Raw genomic sequence first — 24397 nt, forward strand, 5'->3', positions numbered from 1 at the left:
TCCCCATAAAACATGTAAACCCAACATGTGTGTGTGTGTGTGTGTGTGTGTGTGTGTGTGTGTGTGTGTGTGTGTGTGTGTGTGTGTGCACCTGGTATTCATCACGTTGTGGGGACCAAATGTCCCCACAAGGATAGGAATACCAGTAGATTTTGACCTTGTGGGGACATTTCTCAGGTCCCCATGAGGAAACAGGCTTATAAATCATGCACAATGAGTTTTTTTGAGGAAGTAAAATTGTGCACAGTCTCCTGTGAGGGCTAGGTTTAGGTGTAGGGTAGGTGTAGGGCGATAGAAAATACAGTTTGTACAGTATAAAAACCATTACGTCTAAAGGATGTCCCCATAAAACATGTAAACCCAACATGTGTATGTGAATGTGTGTGTGTGTGTGTGTGTGTGTGTGTGTGTGTGCGTGTGTGTGTGTGTGTGTGTGTGTGTGTGTGTGTGTGTGTGTGTGTGTACCTGGTATTCATCACGTTGTGGGGACCAAATGTCCCCACAAGGATAGGAATACCAGTAGATTTTGACCTTGTGGGGACATTTCTCAGGTCCCCATGAGGAAACAGGCTTATAAATCATGCACAATGAGTTTTTTTGACGAAGTAAAAATGTGCACAATCTCCTGCGAGGGCTAGGTTTATAGTCATAAGTGTTTGTCACATGTTTGTCTGTGATAAAACTATTTGAAAACCTGGAAGCTGAGGGTGCAAAACAATCTAAATATTGAGAAAATCGCCTTAAAAGTTGTCCAAAAGAAGTTCTCAGCAATACATATTACTAGTTTATGGTATATTTATGGTAGGGAATTTAAAAATATATATCTTCATGGAACATGATCTTTACTTAATATCCTAATGATTTTTGTCATAAAAGAAAAATATATAATTTTGACCCATACAAAGTATTTTTGGCTATTGCTACTAATATTCCTGTGCTACTTAAAGGTTGTATCAGCGATTTCTAGTGTAGCTGGGCTAATAATTATAAAATGTTGAATGTAAGTGAACTTCATCAAAAACTATTTCTTTTGTGTTTTGCGTTTATTGTGTTCTTAGTTATAAGATACAATGGTTATAATTTGTTCTACATGGAACCATATGCAGACGTTTTTGTTGTAAAGAGCACATATTAGTGACGCACATGATACCTCGTGCGGCGCGCTACAGCGCCATCTTCAGTATTAAATTTGCCGCTGACGGGGTCAGATGTATTATCTCTCGCTCTGCTAACGAGAACCTGGTAAGAATGTTTAAAGTGCAATGAATGAGTTCAGGGCATTATTTCATGAGATAAAGAATGTCTAATCGTAATGTAAGGCTGTGATGTCATGAAAATGAATGTAAATGGTCGCGTTTTGAATGCTTAACCGTGACTGGTATAGCTTACAAGTTTCTCCGTTCTGTCTGGGCAGAGTGAAGGGGAGAGACGTGTGTCCATGTCCAAAAGGAATAATTTGTGCTCTGTGTGTCTGCAGGTATGTTGTATGTTTACCGTGTTATATGTTGAGAAATGTTCAAAATGTTTAAAATCAACTTTATATGATTATAAATATATTATATGGTTTGTTAAAAAAAGTGAGGTCTGTCTGCAAAAGTGACATTGAATATTTGAATGCATCTTATTTGCATTTTTCTTTGATACATTCATATTTGAATGTTTGTTTATTTGTGTAAAATTTCTTATGTTTGACATTTTCCATTGAATTGCTCGCTGATATGAGTAAGAAGTGAAGAAACTATATTCTTATAGGACATTTAAATATAATATACTTTATATGCCATTCGACAATGATTTGAATCTTGTTGGCTATTCTATTCTGTTATTTATTTATTTTTGTATTTTGTTTTGTTGTCTTATGTTTTTGTAATTATTAGTTTAGTACATTGCCATCTTCAGTATTAAATTTGCCGCTGACGGGGTCAGATGTATTATCTCTCGCTCTGCTAACGAGAACCTGAGTGAAGGGGAGAGACGTGTGTCCAAAGGAATAATTTGTGCTCTGTGTGTCTGCAGGAATAAAAAAAAAACCTGAGACCTCCATCATCAACATCGTCTTTATTGAATGAAATCACAACCAGAGTAAAACCGCTACACTAGCCTAAAACATAAAGTGTCAATTTCAGCTGACCTTTCTTCACGATCCGCTCGCTGCCTGCCCCTTAAATTGTCTGTGAAAAAACCGCGTCTCTCTGGTCAGCCTAGGGTCCGAGATATGCCAAAAAAACAATCGGCACTACCAACCTTTCCACACAAAAACAAACAGTGTTCCAACCAATCAGCGTCAGGGGTTTGGTGATGTGGACTTTCGCTCCGCCTCCCTCACATCCCAGCACCAGTAGGAAAGTCCACAACACCAAACCCCAGACGCTGATTGGTTGGAACACTGTTTGGTTATCTGTGGTGTGTTGATAGCGCCGATTGTTTTTTGGCATATCTCGGACCCTAGGCTGACCAGAGAGAGACGCGTTTTTTTCACAGACAATTTATGGGGCAGGCAGCGAGCGGATCGTGAAGAAAGGTCAGCTGAAATTGACACTTTATGTTTTAGGCTAGAAATCGCTAATACAACCTTTAAGACTGGTTTTGTGGACCAGGGTCACATATATGCATATTACAATGGCCTCTAGCAGCCAATGCTGTGAAGAAGTTTTGAGAAAGAAACGGAACATAAAAGACCATTTTAATATTTAAAAGATAAAAAATATTTTCCTTGACCTATTCATTTTGATTAGAAATTGTTGTGTATTAAATTGTCAAACCTAAAGATTTTCTTCTATCTGTTTAACACAATAATAAAGAACAGCTGTTATATTAAACTCTGAGTGGTCACTATTGAAACTATATGTGGCCCCTGATGTATTGTATTGTAAGATTGTAGACAACAGGCTTTACTGCGGAGTATAGAAATAAAACAAACATATTAAGGAAGGAATTTTATTTCACTATTTAAAATATTTAAAATATCAATTTAAGGCAATTTGTGACCCTTTTTAAGAGCCACAGAAGTAAAATGAACAGTATGAGTAGGATTTGACTATGTACGGTAGAATATTAAGGCATAAAATGGCATGATTTATAATTCAGATACAGCTTCACACAAAACAAAAAAAAATATCTTATACAATGGAATTTCAGCCTTTATACCATTAAAAGGGATAAATCGAGTTTATCATTTATTATATTTATTTAAAACAATTACTTGTCTTATTTGTTTAGATTTTTATAAGGCACATTAACTTCTTTCACATTTACAACTCTGTGTTTGCTGCATAACAACGTAGGTCGATAATTGCAATAATTTGACCATAAAGAGCTGAAAAAATGTGGAAAAGAAAAAGTCATCCTCTGTCATAAGGGGGCGCTTTAAGAGTGCTGAAATATTAAGGTTTCCCTAGTAACGGCTGAATACAAATCAGCATTAACGCTGTTTTATCAGGCAATAAATGAAAATGACAACATGTTTCTGAGGACAGTCAGTTCCCTTCGGAGACCTTTGACAGAAGGGCACTTTGGGCATCTGAGCAAAAGGGGCGGGTGCTCGAGCAAAGTCCACGTAACAGGGACATTTTCTTTCTTATTCTTATTTGTGTCAAATAAGCAGTCCAAAGTTTAAGCATGCCTAACCTTAGTTAGGCCAATATATAGTTACGTATACAGTAGTCCTGGAACCTCACAGGAAATTTCACAACCCGACCACTCCTGGTGGTTGTGGTACTGCTGTTACGTGGAGGTCGACCTGGAACACACTCTACAGACGGATTTGTCACTTCTTGTGCCCCTGGGATGTGAGAGTGTGTATCATCGTGGGTCTCATCCACAGGATCCAATGTTTCTCCGTACTTGTGATTTGTTTTCCTCAGGTGGCGTCTGTTGCGGCGAAACTGTCGTCCTGCTTCATTGAGAACATTGTATGACCTTGGCTCATCTTGTTTTGAAACAATGAGACCTGGCTGCCACCCTCTGTCCGTTTCAATGTGTACAGTATTTCCTGCATTTAGTTCTGACAGGGATTTTGCTCCTACATTGTAGTGACACGCTTGCTTCTTTTGCAGGGTTTGGAGCGCTTGGTGAACACCTTAGGGAGTAGTTGGTTGCAGGACTTCACTAGACACTGGTAAGGTGCTCCTTAGAACTCTACCCATCAGAACCTGAGCTGGTGAATATGATGTACCAGTGATAGGAGTATTTCTCAGCGAGAAAAGAGCAAGGTGATGATCCACTCCTGATTGATCTGCTTTTTTCAGGACCTGTTTGACAGTTTTGATTGTTCTTTCCGCCAACCCGTTGGATTGAGGATAGGCTGGACTTGAGTGCAGACAGGGCCTCATCATGTTCTGGTTGCCACTGAAATGCAATGTCCTTTCTCAACAGCTGTCTAAGAGGGGCCGTCAGTGACGCCTCACCTCTAATGAATGGTGCAAGATATCGTATCATGCCCAAAAGGCGCTGCAGTGCTTGTCTATCCATGGGTGCTGGCATGCTTACTACTGCCTGTATGTTGCCGTCATCAGCTTTCACTCCCTGTGGAGTTATCACATGGCCCATGAAGTGTACATTGTTCACCTTGAATTGAATCTTGTCGGGGTTCAATTTCACATTGTGTTGTTCCGCTCTCTCCATTATTTTAGCAACAATGACATCGTGTTCTTGTTCTGTGGCAGCAGCAACAATCATATCATCGGCTACAATGTGTACACAGTCTATGTCTCCGAATATTCATTGTTGTACTGCTGGAAAACTTCACTAGCAGACTTGACACCAAACGGCAGACGTTTGAATCTGTATCTACCCCATGGCGTGTTAAACGTGCATAGTAGGGAGGATTCTGTGTCGAGTCTGACTTGCCAGTAGCCGTCCTTTTCATCGAAGATGGAGAAAATTTTCTTTCCAGCAAGCTTACACAGGACATCTTCAGTTGTTGGAATAGAGAAGTGTTGTCAAAGAACAGCTTTATTAAGGTCACGAGGATCTAGGCACACTCGTAATGACCCATTCTTTTTTTTCGGTGATAACAAGGCTGTTGAAACCTAGGAGTGGGCTGGGTGACTGGCGCTATAACATCTGCTTGCAACAGCTGATCCAGTGGATCCTTCAGTTTGCCGAGCACTGCTAAGGGATTTTTCTACAGCCATGTATGACTGGGATTGCCTTCGGATCAACATGAATATGATGTTCACCCGGAAACTGACCGAGCCCTTCAAAAACTGTTGGATGTTGTGCTATCAGCTCCTCTTTATTTAAAATGATTGATTACAACAGTCTCAACTCTTTTCAGCATTTGCATTTCACATGCTTCCTTACCAAGTATTGGAATGGACGAGTGTCTGTTGATGTAAAAGGGTAAGCAAACTTGCACTTTGGGTGTGACACACTGAAGGTTGGCCACACCTTCTGGCTTTAATTTTGTTCCACCATAGGCCACAAGCATAGTCGAAGTCGGTTGCAACAGCGCTGTTTTGTGCAAAGATTGATAAATGTTCAGAGGTATTATATTGGCTTCGGCCCCAGAGTCCAATCTGAACTTCACTGACACATTTCCAATGTCTACATCTGTGTACCATGCGTTCTGTACTGATCCACTGGTCTTGTTTAGTTCCACCGATCCGATGAATAATGAATCAACCATGACATTTCTATTGTGTTTAGGCTTTGTGTCTTTTTTTTGAGACATGCACACTGATGCAAAGTGGTTGGATTTGCCACAGGCATGGCATGTTTCGCCAAAGGCCAGACACTGTCGTGGAAGATGAGATTTTCAAATCTTTTGTCCTGTTTTGCATCTTTTGTCTTCTTCTTAATGGCGTGAACAGTTTTACTCTGCTCCCCCATTGCTTGAATCTGTGTTTTTGTTGCCTCTGCAGCTCTACAAATGTCCACTGTTTTTTCAAGGGTCAGGTTTGTTTCTCTTAAAAGCCTCTCCTTTAAACGCTGATCACTGATACTGAACACAATCTTGTCTCTTATCATGTCAGATTCTGTTGAGCCAAACTCACAGTCCTTACTCTTTTGTTTTAGTTCCATGACATACTTATCGATGGTAATCGCATCAAGCATGGAGTAAGCCCAGAACTGGTGCCTTTCGAAAACTATCTTCTTTCTTGGTAAGCAGTACTTCTCCAGTGCATTTATTATATCTTGCATTGTTTCATTCTCCCCTTTCATACTGTCTGGCTCAACAGACAGTGAGTTATATACTTCTAATGCCTCCTCTCCTAAAGCATGAAGTAGAATGGCAATTTTTACCTTTTCAGTTTTTGAGTCTGATCCTGTAGCAGTCATATAAATGTTGAACCGCTGTATCCATCTTCTCCAGTTTTTGCCTGTATTCCCCGACAGGACTAATGGAGGTGGTAATCTGAACTGATCCATGTTTATTTTCACTACGGCAGACTCACTTCAGTCAGGATGAGGTTACTTTCTTCATCAAGTGTCACTGCTGTCAACCGCAGGCTCAAGTTCATAAAACGACTCTCTTCTGACACCATGTAGTGTTTCTTCTTGTGCAGTGTATATTATAGACTGCTTACACAAAGAGGTATAACTCAGAAACACATTTATTTAACAGAACACAAGCAGCTCCGACCTCTAACCATCACATGCGTCTCAGTCTCTGTCATCTGACCCGGTAGAACCCCGTAGTCAAACCAAGGTGGCCTTCTAGTGGAGTCAATATGCAATTACATCACAAGTGCACATAACACTGCACCACATAGATCGAAATAAAATAATTCTTGATAATATTTAACATCGGAGAATCACTGACATAATTTAGAGTAGCCGAAAATGAAACTATTTAAATCTGTATAAAAGAAAGACAAACTAAGTCACAGCAAGAACAACTTTTTTTTTTTTCTTGTAATCTAGGACATTTCTTTTGACAAAATTACCTAATTAATGCCGAATGAGGTTTGATAGTGAACGCATCTCCACCGCAGAGCCACATATATTCGCTGGTGTCAGTCGCAAATATTAAACATGCGGGTCAGGAAGCGGGTCGGGTACAATATTTTCTTTTTCTTTTTTTTGCGGTCCGAGTTGCGGGCGGGTTAGTTGAAAACGTCGGTCGGGTTCGGGTTGTTTATACATTGACCCGCGCATCACTGCTCTGAACCCCTGGATTTAAAAAAACAGGGAAATTCAAAAAGTCTTAGGTTGTGCTCTCCCCTATAACTTTTACTTGCAGTTTGTAAAATGTAAAACATTGCCATAAATGTGTTGTAAATTACTAAATTCATTGTTCTAGGCCTATATAGATGGAAGAATATTGTTTTAGCGAAATATATAGTTGCATTTCACATAATTGTTATATGTAGCCTATAGATAAATATTAGACAGTGCATATGTTAACAGCCTGCACCATTCCATTAAAAAAAAATCTTCTTTTGCTCAGCTGAGCTGCGCATACAATTTTAACAAACATATCTGTCATGGGCTACTGTTAAACGCTGCAAAAACATGCTATAAAAATACGTTTTAATATAGAACTCCAGACTGACTGACTGACCGGCAGCAATGTTTTAACAAGTCTGAAGAAACAATCCTTACACATTAAAGGTTGTATCAGCGATTTCTAGCCTAAAACATAAAGTGTCAATTTCAGCTGACCTTTCTTCACGATCCGCTCGCTGCCTGCCCCATAAATTGTCTGTGAAAAAACCGCGTCTCTCTGGTCAGCCTAGGGTCCGAGATATGCCAAAAAAACAATCGGCACTACCAACCTTTCCACACAAAAACAAACAGTGTTCCAACCAATCAGCATCAGGGGTTTGGTGATGTGGACTTTCGCTCCGCCTCCCTCACATCCCAGCACCAGTAGGAAAGTCCACAACACCAAACCCCTGACGCTGATTGGTTGGAACACTGTTTGGTTATCTGTGGTGTGTTGATAGCGCCGATTGTTTTTCTGGCATATCTCGGACCCTAGGCTGACCAGAGAGACGCGTTTTTTTCACAGACAATTTATGGGGCAGGCAGCGAGCGGATCGTGAAGAAAGGTCAGCTGAAATTGACACTTTATGTTTTAGGCTAGAAATCGCTGATACAACCTTTAAAGTTGATTGGAGTACATTAATTGGGTGCAAAGTCTCTGGTAAGTTTGTCTTGCCATGTTCTTAATGATAAGTTATCAGTTTGATCAATTGGTCTGGTCTGGTTCTGTTTATCATTTTACATTACATTTATTCATTTAGCAGACGCTTTTATGCAAAGCGACTTACAAATTGGGAATACAACAAGTGATTCATCCTAAGGGGGCAGACCGACATAGGAAGGGCTCAAAAATACCATATAATCAAGCGTTGTTAGAAGAGTGCGGCTAGAAGGGGAGGTCGAGAAGAGAGGATTAAAAAAATGTATTGAGTCAAATACTGTTGAAAAACACAGTGCATTATGGGTTATCTCTAGCTGTTGAGCGTACATCGGTTGTACACTCGTTTTTGCGGTGCATTGTGGGATTGAATGAGTGCACTCGGGAACGTCCACTATGGTTTCGAACACCACTTAAAATGGCTGTCCCCTCAAATAGTGCCCTATTTGAGGGTATAGGGGGCGATTTCGGATACAGCCAATGGGTGTGACTCATTATACTATAAGCAAAGTGCCGTAAGTGACGTACGCTCTGCGCAACCAAAATGGCCTTTTTTACGCCGTCAAATGGCAAAATGAACGGCGTAAAAAGCAGCGCTTTTCTTGCACACTAAAACGCCGTCAAATACGGCGTCATTGACGTATTTTCGCGTATTTGTAATCACAACAGCGTATTTTGCGGCGCCAATATTGTTTAAAACGCCGTATTTAACGGCGTTTTGTATGTAAACGCGATTCATCTATAGAGTATTTCTGACCCTTTTGTCTTGCCATACCCTACAGTAAACTGCTGCCGAATTCTATTTCTGATGTCCTCACACAGTTTAAAACGCATCGCTTTGTAGCGTCCAGTGTGGCGACATGGTGTTAGAGAGAACCTTTCTGGCCTTTTGTACCATAGATATATATACGTTTTGTACAAGGTGACTTTTTTGTATTGTTGTTGTTGTTACAGTAATATAGAAATATTGCATTCTTACGGTCAAGACCTTATGACATTTGTAGGAAGTAACATGGCTTATTCTAAATATTTCCTGTGTTATTGTTTTTTTTAATCAACCTGTATATTTCACCTGTTTTCATATTTCAGTGGATGCAGAGGTTGATGATGCTGAAACAGTTAAAGTGATGGAGGGAGGTGTTCTCAATCTGCATCCTGGAGTTGATGAACTAAAGGGAGATGTTCAGATACTGTGGACGTTTGAAAGTGGCAGAAAAAGCACTCGTGTCGCACAGCTGTATCAAGGGAACATTTACACACATTATGACATAATATTCACTGGCAGGGTAAAGCTAGAGAGAGAAACAGGAATTTTAACTATCACAGACGTCAAGACTAACGAATCTGGACTGTATAAAGCAGTAATCATTGTCAATACAAAGATCACAGTGCAGAAATACAAAGTGGATATTTATGGTAAGTTACAGCTACAGTCAATATGGAAATATAACAAATAATATGGGATAAAAGCGATACATTTTAGGCTAATAACGGCAAACGGGGCATGATCTGATATGATCTCATGAAAAAAGTTTCACTGCAAAATCAGTGATGTGCATGTTTCCTTTTGTCCTACAGCCCCTGTCTCTGTACCTGCCGTCAGCAGCGGCTCATCCGTTAGTGTGCATCAGTCGACAGGTCTGTCATTTTCTGTCTTTTTGTAATGAACGTATAGCCTGGGTGTCTCTATGCTGCCTTCCACGCAGCGCGATTTTATTGGTCTGGCGTCAGCCAGGCTAATGAACGTTTACAAATATCGCACATCAGCAGTAGGCCTACACTGGTATTCAAGAAAATATTCAGGAGGGATGCAGGGCACCTAGTGAAAAAAAAAAAGAAAAAAAAAGATGCGGAACCTATAAATAAGCAAATACAGAAAATAATCAGAGAAGTAATTATAGGGTAAATTTTGACTTGAGTAAAGGTCATTTTCTGGTTAAACATCGAATAAAATTTTTGTGGCTATCAGTGGGGACCATGGTGGGGACAGAAAAAAATCCTTATAAAACGCATTTTTGTCAGTTTGGGTATAGTCAAGAAAAACGAAGCTTTTCAAAGCTCTGAATTACATGAAGCAATTCCTTCCTGAAATGATTCCAGCTGCTAGAAACAGCACACGCTCGCGGCATCTGTAAATGCAAAAAAAAAAACTCAGCCTAAATGAGTTACGACACATTTTACTGCAAATATTTTCATGAAAGTGTCTATTAAATATATATAATGAAATACCATTAAATTCAAAATGGTATAAAAAGTTAATGTGAAGTTGGGCTAAAAGGCTTAGCGTTTCAAACACTCTCAAAAAAAAAACTACCAGTGTATACACTGTGAAATGCATATCTTAATTACAGATATGTACACACATCTGCACTTTGTTGTTTCTGAATTCGACAGTAAGTTGTCTTCAGTCTACTAGCTAGTGAAGAAACACCAGCATTTTAGCCATGACTTATCTGAACGCGTCTGATTGTTACATAAAAGAGTTACTTTGAAACAGGCCATTGAAAACAAACTGTCCTAAAGAACCAGTTCATGGAAATGAATCAGACCATTTGCCCCAAGCTATTTACAATGTTGTAGCTATATAGTGTTGCACAGACGAGTGTTTCACTTCATTAGACCTCAAAATATCATCAGCACCCATTTGTGATGCTTTTCCCTCTCTTTCTCAAGTGATGGCAGTCGCTGACTTGAGCTTTATGAATCATTCTGAGTACACTAACAGCAAATTTTCATGTAACCCTACAAATTGAAACTGTCCACCAGGTACATCACAGGGATCAGAAGTCAGCAGCAGCACCACGCATCTTCAAACAAGAGAATTCCGCCCTAATAATCAAGGTACAATGAACATGTTACTTCTGTCTGCCACAAAGCATGGGTTTTCCACAAAGCTATTTATTTGTAGATCTCAGTTCATGAACAACACTCTGTATTTTCAGATTCTGTGCAGCACTGTGGTGAGGCTGAGGTTCTGATCCGACTGATTCTGTCTGGTCTTGTGGGGTTTGCCACTGTTGTCTTTCTGGTTGAGCACATGAGGTATTTCACAGCTGGAACAGGAACTCACTCTTCTGTGTGATGATGATACAAATCTATGCAACATCACATGATCTGTATTTTCTCATTTTAAACTACATGTAATGTATACATTTACTTCTGCCAAGGTACTACTAAGGTATTACACATTATCTTTATAACACCATAAAAAGTATTTTTCCAGTCTAGCCTCATGAAGTGGAATGTGAATGAATAATGAAAAAATAAATACATAGTGCAAGGTAGAGTGTACAGTGAGTGAAAATAGTTTATTGTTTGCTTCTCCCAAACAGCAACATTAGCAAACATGTAATGTTGAAGAATACAAAAGTATAAAATATCATTTAGAAGAACAGTGGTTTGATAAATATTTATTTCAAAAAACCTATGAGCGTTCTATTTTTAAATGTATCCTTACTATACATTCTTGAGATAGGCTTTGATTATAGCTTTGAAATAAACTGCCTGGCCAAAAAAAAAGTCGCCACCTGAATTTAACTAAGTGCTATGATCTGAGGTTGCTGCAGTTGGTCAGGTCTAGGTTCAGCAACAGTATGTGCTCAAAGAATGAGGTCAGCTGACTACCTGAATATACTGAATGACCAGGTTATTCCATCAATCGATTTTTTCTTCCCTGATGGCACAGGCTATTCCAAGATGACAATGCCAGGATTCATCGGGCTCAAATTGTGAAAGAGTGGTTCAGGGAGCATGAGACATCATTTTCACACATGGAGTCCAGACCTTAACCCCATTGAGAATCTTTGGGATGTGCTGGAGAAGGCTTTTGCACAGCGGTCAGACTCTACCATCATCAATGCAAGATCTTGGTGAAAAATGAATGCAACACTGGATGGAAATAAATTTTGTGACATTGCAGAAGCTTATCGAAACAGTGCCACAGCGAATGCGGTCCAACGAAATATTAGAGTGTATGACCTTTTTTTGGTGGCGACATTTTTTTTTTGGCCAGGCAATGTATGTACAAAATATTTTAGCTTTCTGAACTGTTTGTAGCAAATATCCGGCTCATTGTTAATAAGCAGAAACAATTTACCCAATGAAATTGTTGTAGAGAACAGGCTGGGAAGAACCACATTTACATGCTTAAATGCTTTGTTGTATATTAATAAGTGTGACTGTCAAAGGGTCTGTCACCAAAAACATATTTGAGAACCATTGTGCAATGACATTAAAATGACAGCCTACTTTTAGGCACTTACAGGCAGCTTTGTTTTTTATAATGGGTGTAATTTTGTGGTAGAATGTAGATTGTTAATGTAGTTGCTGAGCATAATCATATCGTTAATTTAACTAATATGCATGACATATAAACTACTTCAAGAACTTTTGTGAACTTAGCAACACATTAAGACATATCAATTCATTAAGGAACTTTAAAAGTGCTTTATCTAATCAGAATTGGAGAGTCTTTTGTTTGCAATTCAAATGTTAATGTTTAAGGCTATAACATATATACATTTAACCATTTTGTTCCACCTCAAGTTCATGGTTTTCAGTGCTGTTGCAAAAACCAGAGGAGTTTGGATACTTATACATTTACTACATGACTACAACCGACTAAAGAAATACAGCATTTAAATATACCATCTTTTATCTCTTATATATCCCTTGATGAGAACAGTCAAGATGTGCAACAGTGGACTTAATGCTGAAGGTATTATGCTTCCAACGATGCTGTTCTCTGAAAGTTTGAACAGCCCTTCTGTAAAACAAACCAAGCCACAGTTACAGAATATAAACATAATCATGAAAAGGATGTTAAATAAGTGCAAACTATTTTTTATCATCTATTTTTTGGCTCTAACATATTGTAGGCTGGGGCTAGTTGTCACACTTTTTACTCCATTAAAATAAAAGGGCAGGGGGGGATGCAAACTGAGTGTGTTGCATCAAGAGAGGAATCATTTAAATGTGTTTTTATTTTTCTTGTATTCATTTGTAGTTATTTATTCATATAATCATGTATAATAATAAGCCATTTATATATTTTTTATCATTCATTCACTTATCTTATATTTTTATTATTTTTCATGCTTATGCAGTTTCATTATTGTTTGATCTGATGATTGTGAGTTTTAATGAGCGATTTTGTCTGTATGAATAAGAGATAATGAATGTTTATGGGAAATTCAAGGTTGAAGTAGTTTGGTATAACACTACTTGTTATATTTTATGCTTGTCAGACAAAGTTTGAGCATTGAAACACAAAACTAAAATTGTACAATGAACTCTGCTCCTTTTTACCATCATCCCTTCACCTCCTGCTTCTCTGGTTTTACTCAGTCAACTCTTGGCTGATAGAAGACTGTTAATACAGTTTTGGGAACCAGAAAAAAATGGTACCAGACAAGGCTTGGTGTTAATGGGTTTTGGGTATCGACAGCCCTGCTGACTAGTTGTCCAGGCACCAGACAAAACAGATCATTTCTGGTAGGATCTGACGTCTAGGACTGGATCTTAATTATTTGGCATGGAGACTTGTTTTAACGCCAGTCAATTAAAGTTTTTTAAGGGTGACTGATGTGTGAATAGTTGAAACTTTTTTTTTTGTACCAATATGAATATCGTACCTTTTTGTAGTTGACAAAAATGATCAAGAAGGCAGCAGCTAACAATGCAACTGCAATTACAATTACAGGGATCAACCAGACTGGTTGTTGTGGGACCTCTGTAAGGGATGACAAAAACAGGACAAAAAAAAACACTTAGTTACAATAGTTCATACTTCCGATATATCACAATCAGCTCATATTAGAATCAACCATTAGCTCCAGTTGTCTTTGTCATGCATGCATGGAGGACAGTAACGTCTTGATACTGAAAACATTTCTTTAGTCAAGTCACCTTTATTTATATAGTGCTTTTAACAAAACAGATTGTGTCGAAGCAACTTCACATTATTTAAACAGCACAATAGTATGTAAGTAAGCATTATTGTAAACAAGAAATTTTCAGTTAAAGGCAGTTCATCAATAAATTCAGTGATATCATCGTAGTCATCACACAATGCAAAAATAAAGGCCATAATTTAAGGCCAACAAGCAACAAGTGCAGGTAGGACTCAAATTACTGATTGAAATCAAATCAATCAGACATAGTTCTGTAACATACTGACCTTCAACTTGAAGGGTGAAGTTCAGCACATCCTTATACCCATTAAGCACTACTTTGTATTGACCAGAGTGATTGATGTTGACATTTGGGATGATGAGACATAAATTCCCTGAGTTTTCTTGAAACTGGACCACCAATTCTGGGGAGTTGTGACATGTCCCATTATTGCAGAAATACTGAGCACACATTTTTTCATTTCTTGATGCAATCAGCTGGTCATCCTTATTTAGTGCTATAGCTTTAATTACTGGTTCAGTCACTGTTGTTCCCTGATGAACAGTCCTTACAGCTGTGTGAGCATAAGTCCAGATGGCCAGTAGGGAGATCACTATGAATGAAAAGATATATAACATTTATAAATAGAAATTAATTTTTAATACATTTGTTAATTGTATTGTTAAAATATTTAACAATTTATGCATTTACAACCATTCCTATGAACTATTTTTAACTTATTAAAACTTAACCCTTTCATTTTATCAGCCATCTGCTGTATTTTATATAGAGTGTATCTGTTACAATAGGGAGTATGCATGTGAGTTTTCAGCAGTGGGTGGAACCGTCAGCTGGAGTGGCTGCAGTTCCACTAACTGGTTTTCAGCAAGCATGCTGCGACAGAACACACAAAACACATCTAAAATAAGAAAGAGCTTTGCGATTGATTGTACAAATAGGGGGGGGGGGGGGTTCTGGTGGGAAAATTAGCTTTTTTTGAATTACTATTTGTGACCCTGGACCACAAAACCATAAGGGTCAAATTTTTTTAAATGTAAAATTTTAATTTATCTGAAAGGTTTGGATAGAACAATATTTGGCCGAGATACAACTATTTAAAAATCTGGAATCTGAGGGTGTAAAAAAAATCTAAATATTGAGAAAATTGCCTGTAAAGTTGTCCAAATGAAGTTCTTAGCAATGCATATTACTTTTATTACTTTTACATATTACTAAAATTAAGTTTTGATATATTTACGGTAGGACATTCATAATATATCTTAATGGAACATGATCTTTACTTAATATTCTAATGACTTTTTGCATAAAAGAAAAATCGACAAGTTTGACCCATTCAATGTTTTTTTGGCTATTGCTACAAATATACCCATGCTACTTAAGACTGGTTTTGTGGTCCAGGGTCACAATTCTTTTTTATTATTTAAATGTATTATTGGTTTTCATATAGAATAGTTTGACTTAAAGGGATAGTTAACCCAAAAATGAAAATTGTTGTTTGATATTTGATCTGCTTACCCCCAGGGCATCTAAGATGTAGGTGACTTTGTTTCTTCAGTAGAACATTTTTAATTCAAACCGTTGCAGTCTGTCGGTCATATAATGGCAGTTAATGGTTACCAAATCTTTAACAGTAAAAAAAAAAAAAAAATGTTTTTTTTTGGTTTTGTCTGTGTATGTTTTTTTGACTCTCAAATCTGCAGAGCCCATTGACTGCCATTATATGACTGACAGACTGCAACGGTTTGAGTTAAAAATCTTTGTTTGTGTTCTACATTAGAAACATGTTTACATAACCACCTGTGCAAGTACTGCAGCCTGTGCCACATTGCACACCCTTCTCCATCTGCTGTAGGTACACATAAGCCTCGTTCAGACTTTCAGCCCAAATCCGATTTTGTCCATATCTGGATAGAATCAGATTTGAATAACTGACTGTTCACACAGTCCTATCACAATTGTTCAAATCCGATTTGTGTGTCCATAAGCACTCTTGCGTTTTACAGAATGTGCGTTGGTTTCTGTGGCAATCCTGTTGCGTTGTAATGTCAACGCTAAAATCGACAATAACAGCGATACAGTTTGCAAAATTGATGTTGTCTTTCGACATGACAATGTTGCCGTCGCGCTGGATTATATTAGTCTTCTAAAGCAGCGGCTGGAAGCTGGAATGAGCGACGTTATTCTGTGCTGCCGTCTCCGCTGGTTTCCAAACTCAAAGAGGTGAGTATACTTGTTGTATATTAACTTTTCCCGCTTGACTTGGTGTTCGCAACAACACAAGCTTGTTTCTGCAAAGACGTTTGTTATGTTTTCCACAAAACCGTCTGACGTGTTTACGTTTTACGTGGCATGAAAACATTAAGCGGAAATCCGATTTGAATAGGATTCCAAACCACATACGAATGTAGCTCGAAACTGATTTGACCAAATCGGATTTCATGTAGTTCGTTGCTGTTCAGACTACCTAAATATGATTGGATTTCAATTGGATTTGCATACAAATCGGATTTGGGCTGACAGTCTGAACAAGGCGATTGGTATATGGTTTGGAATCCTATTCAAATCGGATTCCTGGAAATCCTTTTCAGTCAACTGATAACAGCGCTCAGTCATACACTGCCCTCCTAAAGTTTGGAAACACCCCTGGCAAAGTGTGGTTTTGGACGATGCACTATAAAAAAATGTCAGACTTCCCCTACAGTGTTGGGGAAAGTTACTTTTAAAAGTAATGCATTACAATATTGAGCTACTCCCTAAAAAAGTAACTAATTACAGGGCTCGCAAAATTTCAAAATCTCTGGTAGCCCTTCGGGCAGGTACTGTTTAGATTTTGGTAGCCCAAAAATAATTTAACTAGCCCAAATAAAAAAATACTTTTTTTTTTTTTTTTTTTTTAAATATAGAAAATCAGATAGGAGTCTAAGGCCCGGTTTTGTAGATGGGACTTAGCCTAAACCAGGATTAGGCCATAGTTCAATTAGGACATTTAAGTAATTTTTATAACCGTGCCTTAGAAAAGAAACTATACTGGTGTGCATCTGGGGACAAAACAAAGGCGTTGATATATTTTAAGATCAGTCAGTCCAAGTTTCTTTCAGTTGAAACAGCTCAGATTTACATTTAATCTAGGACTAGGTTTAAGCCTTGTCTGTGAAACTGGGGGTAAATGTCAATCAAAAATGTTTTCAATACACAAATATAAACAAATATCAAGGAATGAATTTTATTTCACTATTTGGCGTATCTGTAGAATTTTTAAATATAAATTTAAGGCAATTTATGACCCTTTTTAAGAGCTGCACAAGTAAAATGAACAGTATGAGACTATGAGTAGGACTGGACAATGTACGGTAGAATATTAAGCCATAAAATGGCATGATTTATAATTCAGATACAGGTTCACACAAAAACAAAATATCTTATACAATGGAATTTCAGCCTTTAGACCATTAAAAGTATATCATTTATTATATTTAAAATGGTATACAATAGTATATCATTTATCATATTTATTTAAAACATATATATTACCGTCTTAATTGTTTAGATTTTTAGAAGGCACATTAACTTCTTTCACATTTACAACTCTGTGTTTTCTGCATAAAACATAGGCCGATAGTTGCAATCATTTGACCATGGAAAAATGTGTAAATAAAAATTCATTTTCTGTCACTAGGGGGCGCTTTAGGAGCGCTGAAATACTACGGTTTCCCTAGTAACGGCTGTATACAAAGCACCATTAACGCTGTTTTATCAGGCATGACATGAAAATGCCAAAGACACGTTTCTGAAGACAGTCTGTTCCCTTCAGATACATTCATATAAAGACATCCGTGCCGCGTTTTGACTTTGTGCAGCCTGCATATTTATTCAATGACATCATTGCCTTTTGAAGTTTAATCCAGCACTATTCTCGTCTTTCCGTCCCCAAATGTGCGACCTCCTAAAAATTATAATGAAGACTTTTCTTATACTATTTAAGATATTTAAAACTTTTTATGACCTTAAATTTGATACAACTCAATTAAGGAGTTTTTAAGGTCCTGCAGGAGCAGTCTAATTTATGATAGCCCGTCGGGCAGCCCATTCTGGTAGCCCGACTGGAAAACACAATAGCCCCGGGACGTCGGGCTAGCGATTTTGCGAGCCCTGAATTATGTTAATGCGTTACTGCATTACTTTTTGCTTGTTTGTTTTTTAATATAAAAAGCTCTATTTTTTGCTAATGTAAAAACCTTTTCACACCAAAAGCCTCAGGGTTAGAGAAAAGTATATTCACGTCTGTACAAAAGTCAACTCTGCAGCAATAAAAAAAGGAAAACAAATATTAAGATTATCTTGAGTAATTTTCGCTTATTAGTATGGATGAATTGGATAATCGAAGGTCGGCAGCAAAGAAATTGGTTAATAAAATTAGAATCAACAGAACAAACTAAAAAAATGTCTTCATTGTTTTTCTTTCTTTTTTATTGCTGAAGAGTGTTGAACTTTCTTTGTTTGAGTCTGAGGCTTATTCATTTCACTTTTGGTGTGGAAGGGCTTTTAAATTTTCAAAAATATCACTTTTTAAAAACAAACGAGATAGATCTGCCAGATTTGTAAAAACTTGACTTGTTTAAGGCTGGCTGCGGGAGAAGGCTCTAAAATCCTTCAGAGGCAGCATTCCAAGGAGGCATCAAAGCAGGTTGTGGCTAGAAGGGATACATCTCCGACTGGAAGCTAACAATGAAATTAACTTTTCTACCTATTAGATTGTGTTTTTTTAACGTCTACACCTACCCCAACCTTAAACTTAGCCCTTGCTATAATAATAAAATAAAAAAAAACAGTATTATTGTTGTACAGTATCATAAAAATAGCGTTAGATTGATGTGCGCATGCCCAGTAGCGAATCATGTCTCCCTTCTAGTCTTTACCATCAAAGCAGGCCCGAATCATAGATCAGTGGCCCAAATCCAATACTGCTTTACTTCCTGTCTCAGTTAGGTAACCTAGCAACGGGGTAACGTTACCCCAGAGCCATATAAAAAGAGAGTTGCGACACTCCCATAGGCTTCAATAGGAACTGAGGAATGCGGAAGTAAAGCGTGTCATGGAGCGGTCAATAGTTCCAAACAAACAATAGCTCCTGCATTGAAGCCCATTCATTTCAGCGCTTCTCAAGCACAGTCGCAAGTATATTGAAGAAATTACTGCATTTATTTACATTTTAACGCATCAGTTGACCTCTCGAAAAACTGGCCAGTAGTGGTATTTTATGAAGCGTGTTATAGTTAATGTTTATCGTTAAAAAATAAACAGTTAAACTGTAAATGCAGCTGGATAACGTGAGAAACACCGTAATAGCGACCATAACCAGATACTAGTTGTCATATTTTTATGTTTTTAGTCTTTCTGCAATCTTTCTCTCACTGTAGGAGGTTGAATGAGTTTCAGTAAAGACTGCATTCAAGAAACACGATAAAAATGTATGCTGAATGCAATTCGTTGCCTTGTGTTTTTTTACACATTATTTTCATCTTTTCTATTATGTTAAATGCCATTTTTGCTTGCCTTTTATAATATTCACTTATGTTGTATATTTGAATATCATAAAACAAGAGTAAATTACTTTTTTTATTTAACATTAAATCGTTAAATCGAAACATATAAAAAAATGAGTGTTTGATCAAGTCCAAATACACATGCAGATGTATTTAACCTTAAATATTACACTAACTGTAATATAAATACTATATTAGAAAATGTTATCTTTTAAATGGTCAGGATCATTATTGCACATATTAAGTACAAAAAAACCTCCTCAAAATATTTACTAAATAGAACTTAACTATATATATTACAGTTATTTAATTGAATAAAAGTTACACTTAAGGTGTTTATTCACATTTGACTGCCAAAGAGTATGAGAACATATTAATTATGTCTCTTTATCACTCCCCAGAATAAAATGCGATTGTAAAGCGTATTCAGAGAAGTTATCAATACACAATCAATGCACATTATGTGTTAATAATTACTCGAAATTGCTGCAAATATAGTAAAACTGCTGTCTACCCTATTTAACTCCATTCAAACACATTGACAGCGCGGAGCTGTTTGGAACTATTGAGAGCTCCATGAACCACGTGACCGTGCGGCGGCGAGATCAAAGCGTGTCGCAACTCTCTTTTTATATGGCTCTGCGTTACCCTGCCTCTGAAGGTTGTCCGAAACTGTTCCCGGAGTTTCCTTCGCAACCCCTCTGCTTGATGCAGTTATTTTGGTTATTCTAATCTAAATATATACTTGAAACTAGTAGCATAGAAAATGTTTTCAAAACATGCACATTGTGGAATGGTTTCCTTTGCTGCTCTATAAACCTAGTGAATACTAAGGAGACCATGGTTTCTGTGTGAACTGATTATTTTGTAGACATCTTTTGAAAATTAAACAATTGCATGAGTTTGAGGAAGATAAAATAAACTTTTTAAATTATTTTTTTAAAAGGAAGTCAGTGTTGCGTTTTTCGTTTAAAAAAAAAAGAAAAAAATACGTAATTATGAGAAGTGCCCTTTATTTCACTTGAGCCCCTGCCCCTCAAAATGTCTGTGCACGTCCCTGCAGTACAACGTTCGTTTTTGCGGCACAAATCAGCGAATGGCATAGTTTAAGTGACTAAATTTTATAGGGTGCTAATTTCTCAAGGTGTTGCACCTCTGTGTTTGATAAGAGAAATGACGATGCCTTCATCTGAAACGTCTTGTGCTTGCAATTCTTAGATTTAATAACGTCTTACCTTGAAAGATGAGTGTCATTAGTGATGTGACGTTTGACACCGAAGCTTCGAAGCTTGTATCAAAAAAACGAAACATCTCACAGTGAAGCACTGTACCGGAGCTTGATTCGTTTTGTCCATAACCACGTGACCTGTGACGTCCGAAGCTTCGTTTTCGCACACAACCACGTGACTGCTTCATATTCTGATTCAAATAACGCGAACCCCTTTTGCAAGTATCAAGTGTCATTCACTTTTTGTTAAGAATAAATCATAATACGAATAAATATGTACATGTGTAGTTTTGTGCATATTCATTTTGTAGTTATCCTTGCTTCACAAGCACTTCTAATTAACACTAATATTAGTCAAAATTATTCTTAATTTACTTTGAACATATATGCCTACATGAACCATGCTTATACTTGTATAATTTTATTAAAACGTTTATTTACAGATCAATTCGAGTAAAATTACTGTAAAATTTCTGACATAGCACAAATTGATGTGTTTAATGAAACTGTCCAAAATCGCGAAAGCAGCTTTTCCCACCTTTGTCCACAAGATGTCATTAGTGTGCAACATGTTGAAAAGCTTCGAGTAACGAACCTTTTTACGATACAGTTGAGGGGAAAGCCTCGGTGCTTCGAAAAGCTTCATTTTCCCATCACTAAGTGTCATTCCAAGTGTCCCAAGTTCAAAATGTAACCGCTACAAATGTATAAAGGCGAATGTATCTAGCGTTTTTCTCGACAAAGCATTCACGCGTTTAGTAAAGATCAGTGTTGGGCAGTAGCGTCGCTACAAGTAGTGACGCTACTAGCTTAACTACATTTCTCAGTAGCGTGGTGGTAGCGTCGCTGTTTTCTGAATCAAATAGCTTTTCAGTAGCTAAGCTATTATTTTGATCAAGTAACGCGGTAGCGTCAACAAAAGCTATAAGCTATATATTGTTCTATACTTTAAGCTCAAATCGGAAATATAACTGCTACGGATCACTGATCCTGGGTCAGTAAGCGACGCCACCGCCACTAAACCTCGTGACGCCATTGGCTCATTAAACTGTCAGTCAAACCGTATTATTCCTCCCGCCTCTCTCGTCAATGAAGTGCGTGCGGCGCGCAGTTTGAAGCATCTCAGCGTGTTTGCAGACTTGAGGTAAATAAAGAAGTGTTGATTGAAAGTACATGTTTTCTGTATTTATAACACAGCACTGTATTTATAAAGGGTAATGTTTTTTTTTTTTGCATTCGAGGAGATGAGAAAAGTGTGTCTTAGTCTAACACTTGTTGTCGATATTTTAGCTAAATGTCAGAAAAAAACTGAGCGCCCACATAGCAACAGAAAACTGTATAATCTGCAATGTAAAACGTAGTATTAGAACTAGTGATGGGCGCCTTGATTTTAGTCTTTGAAGCAGGCTAGTGCTCTGGGAAGATCTCAAACTCAGAAGTACGAGATGGGCAGAGGGTGGGTGTCAAATTTGTGGCGAAAGGCAAAATGTTTCGGTTCGTTAGTAAAAACAAACAAACATAAAACGACCAGGTTCCATAGCAAAATAAGAATGAAACCGTGTTCTAGTCTAAACGAATTATAATAATCTTTGCTAATATTCTTAATACTTCAAACTGCTTTGGACTTTGCAGTAGTGAATTATGCCTTTACTATGACCAACATGACAGAATATGATATTCAGCTGTTTGATCGCGCTGGTGTCTACACGCACACATTTGAAAAATAAAACAGTCACCCAAAAGTTACATTAGTCAATTTAAATAGTATGTATTACGTGCAGTTCAGCATGACCACCGGTCCCGTGGCACATTTTTGCTCATCATGATATTTTCCATCGACGTGCATGAAGTACAAAGCTTACCCAATGCATAATAATTTTGCTTCAAATACATTGCAGATATGGAAACATTTGTATTTGTGGCAAGAGTGGTAGTCTACATAAGCCCAACTACTTTCAGTTTCACATTTAATTTGGTTTGGATTGTTTAGGCAAATTTATTTATTTCATCATTGTTCTGTTCTGAATAAGATTAAAGTTAAAGGATTTGTTGTGGAGTGAGGGAAATAATGTCATTATATATGTCAACATTATGGTGTAGGCCTGTTTATTTCAGAATATAATAAAATGTGACTTATAGGCCTAGCCGCTGTGACCTGTCGGTTTAATATTTCCTCTCAAAGACTTACAATTTACGTTAATGTGTTTTACCTTCTGCAAACGAAAATAGCCGCTTGACTCGGTTATATATTCTTACTGTCAGTTAACAAATTTACAAAATTTAGCTTTGCTTCCCAGATAGTAACAGGGTCTGGGCCAAATCTGGCTTACATTCCACACTTGTCTTTTATTCACAGTCTTGACTGCAAAAGTTTGTGATTTGTTTTTATTTTTGTATTTGTTATGTACTATAGATTCTGACAATTAAAAAATAGGCTCCTGTATTCATGAAATCAATCACTATCTTTGTTCAAACACGGCAGTAAATTAAAGTGCTGTTTTTGTGCGGTCTGTCATATTTTAGTAGCTATATACAACAAATCTACAGCGCTTCCATTAGGCTGTTTTTTACGAAGCTGTCAACACTGTAAACTCTGACGACATGCAATCAGTTGACGAACACCTATTCATATATAGACTATGTTATTCAATAATATGTATACAATTATTTTATTTACAAATTTTGTGTTTTCCCTGTTTTATTCGTTTAATATTGTGAAACTGGTGCCATTGCTTTTTTTGTTTTTATTTTTTTCAAGAAAGAATTCAACCCCCCAAAATATGAGATAAATCCAGGCGTGTACATGATACAGATTTTTTTTTGCCAAATTGGTTGGGAAGAGTGGTTAAATAAACAATTAAACTGAACTTGTATGCCTGTATGACTGACAATTTAATTGATCACTGAGAGAGCACTGACTTGGTATGATGTTGGTTCAATAGAAAAATGAAATTTTAAAAAATAGCTTAGATGTAGTGAACTACTTTTGCCATGATGCTGTAGCTTAGCTTGCTACATTACCCAAGGCTGTAGCTTTAGTGTAGTTAAGCTTCATTTAATGAAGAGTAACTGTTAGCTTGGCTCACTACATTTTCCAAGTAGCTTGCCCATCACTGGTAAAGATAACAAACCGTCACGAATCAATTGTGGTGCTACTCCCAAGTTTCGAATCAGGAACGCGAGCTAAACTGAGATGACTTTCTCAAAAGTATCGCTAGTTGACTGTGGTAGTTGCAAGTTCAAAGGGACCTGAACCCTGACTAATAACGTGTTTTCAGTAATCGAGGCTTTGTTACTACACAATTGTTTCTAACCGTTTCGAAAGTTTAATGGCTCGCCTTTGAGGATCGAGGATCTCTGTGCTAGTAGCTGACTGAAAGGGAGCTCAGTAGAGATGGGGAGTCGACTCCAAAAGAGTCGATTCCTCGACTCTCACTAGCCCTAGTTTCGGAATCGACTCCAGGTCAAGAATCGACTCCCAGTGTCGAGTGTTTTTTTTTTTTCAAGTTCAACACAGCAACAGCTCATTATAACGAAAAGATTATAATGAATGTAAAGATACAGAAATGAAAACAAAAAGATAAATGAGAGGAAAAAATAAGTAATGCCAGGAAAACAAAGAAC

The 24397-nt window shown here is 37.5% G+C and overlaps 1 protein-coding gene across 1 annotated transcript; it reads right to left on the reverse strand.

The window, feature by feature from the left end:
- Positions 1-11368: 11368 nt before the first annotated feature.
- LOC141290661 (uncharacterized) lies at positions 11369-20961 on the reverse strand. Its single transcript, XM_073822764.1, has 4 exons — positions 20781-20961; positions 14268-14594; positions 13723-13820; positions 11369-12854 (listed from the first exon to the last, which is right to left on the reverse strand). The coding sequence occupies exons 1-4, from the start codon at positions 20959-20961 to the stop codon at positions 12810-12812; spliced, it is 651 nt and encodes a 216-aa protein (XP_073678865.1). The 3' UTR covers positions 11369-12809.
- Positions 20962-24397: the final 3436 nt, after the last annotated feature.

The sequence above is a fragment of the Garra rufa genome, chromosome 18 (genome assembly GCF_049309525.1).
Source record: "Garra rufa chromosome 18, GarRuf1.0, whole genome shotgun sequence".
In the NCBI taxonomy this organism is placed as follows: Eukaryota; Metazoa; Chordata; class Actinopteri; order Cypriniformes; family Cyprinidae; genus Garra; species Garra rufa.